The sequence below is a fragment of the Lutra lutra genome, chromosome 12 (assembly GCF_902655055.1).
Source record: "Lutra lutra chromosome 12, mLutLut1.2, whole genome shotgun sequence".
NCBI lineage: Eukaryota > Metazoa > Chordata > Mammalia > Carnivora > Mustelidae > Lutra > Lutra lutra.
The window spans coordinates 4,734,339-4,741,107 of NC_062289.1; the positions used below are offsets into that span (position 1 = coordinate 4,734,339).

The 6,769-nt window shown below is 46.0% G+C and overlaps 1 protein-coding gene across 1 annotated transcript in view; it reads left to right on the plus strand.

The window, feature by feature from the left end:
• Positions 1–6,171, plus strand: part of FBXO15 (F-box protein 15) — an 83,726-nt gene extending 77,555 nt beyond the window's left edge. Inside the window, exon 10 of the mRNA XM_047697126.1 lies at positions 5,430–6,171. Within this exon, the coding sequence (XP_047553082.1) occupies positions 5,430–5,597 (168 nt within the window). The 3' untranslated portion in view covers positions 5,598–6,171. The remainder of the gene's footprint in view (positions 1–5,429) is intronic.
• The last annotated feature ends 598 nt before the right edge of the window (positions 6,172–6,769 follow it).

The following is a 6,769-nucleotide window of genomic DNA, read 5'->3' on the forward strand; positions in this document are numbered from 1 at the left end:
TGTCATAAAGCTGTCCGTGTTGTCCCTCAGTCGCCTGTGTAACCTGAAGCCCAAGAACAGCCATACATACACCGGATCCTTTTTCTGCTCTCTGTGCTCTTCTTCCCTTTCTTTTCCAGCAGGCGGGGTCCCTGGGTTCTCGCTCTGTTTGCCTCTAAAGCTTGCCCCACCCCCGATGGGCTCACATTCACCGGGCACATGGCCCAGTGTCTCAGTCCATCAGGGTGGCTGTGACACAGAGCTGCGGACATCGACTGTTCCGGTTCTGGGGACTGGAAGTCCAAGAGCAGGGGCCAGCCTGGTCCATGAGGGTCCCCAGCTGGTCCCGCTTCTCCTGTCCTCACCAGGGGAAGGTGCTAGGGAGCTGCATGGCATCCCTTCTGTCAGGATACTACTAATCCTATTAGGAGGGCTCGGTCCTCACCACCAGTCCCCTCCCAAAGGCCCCACCTCCTCATACCATCACCTTTGGGGGTTGGGATTCCAACATCTGGACCCAGGACCCAGTGTCCGCCCTCAGTGGGTCCTGGGCCACACATGGCTGCTGCTCCAGCTCTGGCTCTTCCTGGGCCGGCTTGCTTCCCGTGTGCTCAGAGCTCCTGCCCTGGTTCCTGCACACCCAGGCGGCTCCACTGACGCTGTGAGCAAAGGGAAGGGCCTCGAGATTCTGAAAAGAAACCTTAAAGTGAGTGAAGAGCCTTCTGAGACCCAGCATCCATGTGTCCCAATCCTCCCTTCCGGCGGTGGCTGCTCTGGAGGGGCTCTGGTCTCTGCCTTGCCTCCCCAGCTCCCTGCGGTGAGCGACCCAGTGCCTTCCCTGGGGAGCAGATCTGAAGGCTCTGTCCCTGCTCCCAGAGTCTTTAGCCTCCAGAGAGAAGGGTCAGGTCCTGCCCGATACCCTTCTAGGGTCAACTTCTTTTTCTCACCTCAGGATGACCGAGAGTTGGGACACCCATTTGTGTAGACGGCTCCCATGACAGAAACAAGACTGAGCAGTATATTGTCACCCACAGAAGCAGCCCGCAATCTGAAGTAACCCAATATTTGGATCCTCAATTGAAAAAAATCAGTTAAATGGGGGAATCATAAGGAAATGTTAGCATGCATCTTCTAAATATTTTAATTTAAAGCATAAGTATGTACTTTCATTTGCCAGTCTTTTTAAAGACCTTTTTTTTTTTTAATAAGATTTATTTATTTTAGAGAGACAGAGGGAGTGCAGAGGGGTGGGGCAAAGGGAGAAGGAGAGAGAGTCTTAAACAGACTCTGCACTCATTGTGGAGCCCGATCCCGGCCTTGATCCCACGACCCCGAGATCACAGTCTGAGCCGAAACCAAGAGTCAGAAGCTTAACCGACTTTGCCACCCAGTTGCCCCTTGCCAGTCTTTCGATATCGGGTCAGTCTGTTCTTTGAGTATGGGGTATATTTCTGTGTCATCTTTCTTGCACAAACCACAGACATATTTCACTACTAGGATTTAACTTGCTTAATGTGGATTGAAAACCTAAAGACACTTGCAAAGGAATCTGCATTGGGAATCTCTAAAAACAATGTTACTTTTAGTTAATTGCGGAGACTTAGATTCACCGAATACCTCAGATTGTGGCTGACTCATTGCGGTCTCAGCAGAGCCCTCCTCTTCGAGTCTACTGAGCAGTCGTGGCGCCCACGTTACCCTGTGGTGAACTGTGCAGTGTTAACCTTCGAGACCAGTGGTCACTCCTGTTGCCTCTGCCGCACACACTCATGCGTGTTGATTAGCCTTAGATATACGTATATCCTTGTCAGGTATATGATGATAGTTTAGTGTTGTTAATTCAACAAATCTCACTCACTTTCTTAGCTTTTTTCTCTCTACTTTTTTTGGGTTATCTTTCCTACTGCTGAATATATACCTAGTTTGTTGCTTTTAACTAGATTGTCAGTGATCCACAGTATGTGTTTTCCCACGTATTTCTTATCTATTCCTCTAGAGATAGACAGCACATCAATTATGCTACATAACAAAACACCTGGAAGTTTGTGCCTTACGACGGCTGTTTTACTTGCTCATGATTCTTTGGGACAATAGTTAGAGGATTGAGCCATTTTCTGGTCTCATCAAGGGCTCCACATGTGGCCACAGTCATCTGTGGCTCACCTGGGGCTGGATGGTGTAAGACAGCCTCCCAATTGTGCCAACCATCCACTGTGCTACATGTTCCAGCAGGATTTCCAGGCCCTGATACTACTGTGAGGGCCCGTCCGTGGGTGTCCTGCTGCCAGGAAGAGTCACCATGATTGTGTAACAGAGTCACTAGGCTCAAAACCTTAGAATTTTGTATGAAAGAAAACTTAAAAACTACTTATATTTCTAATTGTTGGAAATGGTTCATAATTATGCTAGCACATGATTTTCTGAATTGTCACCAAAACGGTCACCCTTGGTAAAAAGAAATTACTTTCTGAACTTCTGCAATGACTACGTATCACCCAAGGCCATATGGAATGATGAATGTATCCATATGAGACTTATTGTGAATGTAACACTAGTGGTTCAAATAGAAACTATGACAAATTTGGGCTTCTTCCTTTTTTACTTGGTGGGCCATTTGTTTATTCACCAAACTCACCCCCTTGGCAAACAGTTATTGAATGCTGTTTTGTACTGGACTATAGGAAAAATGTAGTTGACTGAGACACTTTGTTCTCCTAAGGAAATAATAACCCAGATGGAAGATGTGACATGTTCCTAAAGAATGATAACATGAGGCAGAGCCAGATCAGCACCAGACGGGAGTTTTGGACCAAGTGCTGTAGGACTTGGGGGAGCAAGCATTTTCTTCCAGCTAGCAGAGAAGGAACTAATATTTATTAAGCAGGTACCATGTGCCCTGGACCTTTCTCTGTGTAATGGGTGGATTCTGTGCACATGTGAAGGTCAGAGGACTTGAAGAGGGGACTTCTCATGGGGGCGGAGTGAATGAAGGCAGGGGTGGAGGTGGAGCACAGCGCGCTGGTGAACCGGGAAGTAGCAGGCACATCCATGGATTAACAAGATGGGAAGCTGGGGAGGGGCTGAGAACAGACGCCAGAGGCCTTAGGCACCAGTGAGTTTTTGGATATTACTTTGCAGGAAGTGGGAAAATACAGCTTTTTAAGCAAGAAAATGATGTGATCAAAATTCTGTGTTAAGAGAATTAACTGAATGAATCCAGAGTTTGTTTACAGCTCCTTCCTGAGGTGGGAGAGACTGAAAGTGAGTGAAGAAGGTGCTGGAAAAACACAAAAGTGGGGAGCTCTCCTAGTGGGGAAGGTGGTGCCATTTAATGTAGTCCCTGGCCTGGGATGGTCCTGCTTGGTTTTCCTCTCCATTTTCATCATTAGTGGGGTCATCTTGCTTGTTTATGCATTTAGTTGTTTAAAGTTTGCCCTCACCTCCACTTGAATAGAAGCTCGGGATCTATCTACATCATTTGTCCTCAGGACCAAGAATGTAACACACACACAATAGGCAATCCTTGATTGCATTTAGAGTTAATCACGGTTCATGGAAAACAGGTTAGAAACACTTGATTCCTAGTTTGACTTGATTTTCTCTAGTAAGATTGGGTTTGGGGAGGACTATGGAGAAACATTTAATTTCTGTATGGAGTTGTGCCATTTTTGAGTACTCACACATTTTATTTTTGCCTCTCAGCAGTCACAAAAGCCGGTCTGAAAGGCAGACATTCTTTCAGTCACATTTATTGAGCACTTACTCTCTGCCTGTGTTGTACTATGTGTTGTGCAACAGAAGGTCTCAAAGTATGATGGAGAAAACCAATATACGCAGAGAATCGTAATATAATATGTCTATGTTAGTTAGGGTTCTCCAGAGAAACAGAACCAATAACAGTACATATATATAGAAGGAGATTTATTACAAGGAATTGACTCACATGATTACAAAGGCTGAGATAACCCAAGATCTGCTGTCAGCAAACTGGAGACCCACAAGAGCTGATGACGTAGTTCTAGTCTGAGTTCGACAGACTCGAGACTCAGAATTAGCTGATGTTTCAGTTTGAGTCTGAAGGCAGGAAAAAAACCAGTGTCTCAGTTTGAAGGCATGCCAGCAGGAGGTGTTCTCTCTTCCTCCAGAAAGAGTCCATCTTTTTGTTCTTTTCAGAACTTCAACTGATTGGATGAGGCCCACCCACATGGAAGGCAATCTGATTTAAATGTGCATCTTCTCCAGGAATAGCCCCACAGACACACCCAGAATCATGTTTGACCAAGTGTCTTTGTGCTTCATGGCTCAGTCTGGGTGACACATAAAGTTAGCTGTCACAATGTCCATTGTTGTTGTAGAGATATAAACCAGGTTCCATTCTGACAAATTCCTTCTTGGGCAATTAGAGAAGTTTTGTAAAGGAGGCAAAATAGAAATAGTTGACAGATACCACTATCATCTCTGTTTTTTAAAGGAGGAAAGATAGATTCAGGGAGATTAAAGAATTTCCCACCATACACAGACAGGAAGTAATAAAGCTGGGAGTTGAGCCCACATGTTCTGATTCCAATTTCATATTTTTACATTATGTAGAATAAGCAAGTTGGAGAAAGAATTATATTTTAAGATAGAGCTAGAAGATCCAACTTAAAAAAATGATTTGTGATTCAGGTCTTAGTTCATGAAGGGATTTACAAATGCCAGAGGGATTTGTGAAGGTCCTTTTAGAGTCATAGTAGGAGAGGTCTCCCTTCCCTGCTCCCAGAGCCCATCAGCCCCATCCCTGTGCTGCTTGTGGGATGGGCAGTGGTGGCCCTTGGCATTGGTACTTGGGTTTCTCAGGTGTCCTGCTTTGTAGGTAGATGAGGACCTATGGTAGTGATAGAGTCTTATAGCTCCCAGTTGTAGGCAAGAGGACTTGGTGGTATTGGTAAGTGTTCTGTGCCCTCTCTCCCCTGGAAGTTCATTTCTCATGTACATCTACTTTATGCTGTTTTTGTAGACTGGTTTCCCTGTGGGCTTTTAGCTCTTGTCTGCACATAACATCGATAAGCAAGTGGCTTTTGAGTGCAAGACGTGTCCCCACCTTTATGTGAGCTTATGTGGTCAACGCCTGGCAGGACCCACTCCAGACGGATGCTTTTTAACTTTCCGTTCCAACTCTCCAGGTAAAAATAAAATCCTGCTGGCTCACCCTAGGCCAGGTGCCCACTCTGGCGCAATGCTGGGTATCTCTTGGTGCCACCCCCTAACACAGAATGCAGGTGGTGTTTTAAAGAAGGGATGGGCTATCCAGGCATCTCTGATGTGTTTTTACAAAAGTCCTACCTCTGACTTCCTCCCGGGACCCCAGGATGCTTATCGCAGCAGTGACTGATTGTGTGTATCTTGGCATTCATCATGCTCCCCCTGGGAACACCACTCTTAGGACTCTTCTTTCTGGCCACTTACAGGGTCCTCAAGAAACCACAGTGGCCAATATGATGTTAAGTGCATCCCGTTTTGATAGTGCTGAACTATTGGAGAAAGTATGTAACCGCCTCTCCGCCTGGATCTGCAGTCAAGTCTCTGTCTCAGCTGTTCCTGCTGTGGACTTCAACTGCCGTCTGGAAGAGTGTTAGTCATCTTAATAACGTGAATCGATCATAAGCCCAGCCTGCTGGACAATATTGCAATCAAAACAGCAGAGGCTGAAATGTTCCAGCCGGAATGAGAACATAGGAACATAGCTTGACTCAGAAACTCTGCAGCGGCATCCAGCGGAGCTCCGATCAAAAGAGACTCACCAGCCACAGCTAAAGTGTTTTGGCTGTGAAAAGTGCTTTCGTCACTAAAGGGATGTCAGCACTGTAATTTTGGGTCCCAATAATGAAGAGAATAACAGTAATTATGGACATTTTATGACCAGAAGCCTTCCAATCAAATGATACAGTTCAAGTTGTATCTTTTGAACCTGTTGAATTGCCTTCTGTATCAGTTCCTGAAGGATGTAATTGTTATTAATAAGACATTAACAGGATATCATCTCCTTCAACGGTAACTCCATCTCTCTGTAGAAGTGAGTTATTGGAACAATTAAGAGCTGTATGAGAGTGTACGATCTAGAGATGCTTCAGTGTTTTCTCCCATTGCTGGTATACTTGATGCTTTTGAAAAAATGTGCCTACGTCTTTTGTTCCTCCCCAGTCCTCCCAAATTATATGGGAGTTAAAACTGCCCCTCTGTTCTTTTTGAGGATTTTTTTTTTTTTTTTTACAACAACTTGCTTTTTGGAATGACCGAGTGACTTTGAGAATTCTCTTTCTTATTGACCCAATCGTAAGGTGTAGCAGGAAAGAACAGAAGGCCCCGGGGACTGCGTGCCAGGTGCTGGGTAGATGCGTTCTGATAGTGCCGTCCGTCCTCACAGCACCCCGGAGGGGAGGTACCGCTCTCCCGACTTTTACAAATGAGGCAGTGAAGGTTGCAGGGCTGATAATGACAGAGTGTGTGTGACGCTCAGGTGATCTGACACCAAAGGCCAGCATCGGCCTTCTGGAAACTTCCTCTCCCTCTGCCCCCTACAGTTATAATTAGTCACTAAGCAATTGCAGTCTCGCTTAGGTCAGTATGTGCTCTCACGCCTGTATACAAAGTACGGTGTGTGACAGACAGGACTGGCGATGTGGGCATTCTTCTCCCCCAATCCCAGACCCTCTCCTCCATAGAAAGACCTGACCTGAGCCGCGATCCTCTCCTGTAACGAAGCAGCCTCTAGACATCAGCGGCCAGGAGAGCCCTTCGGGGACCTTGC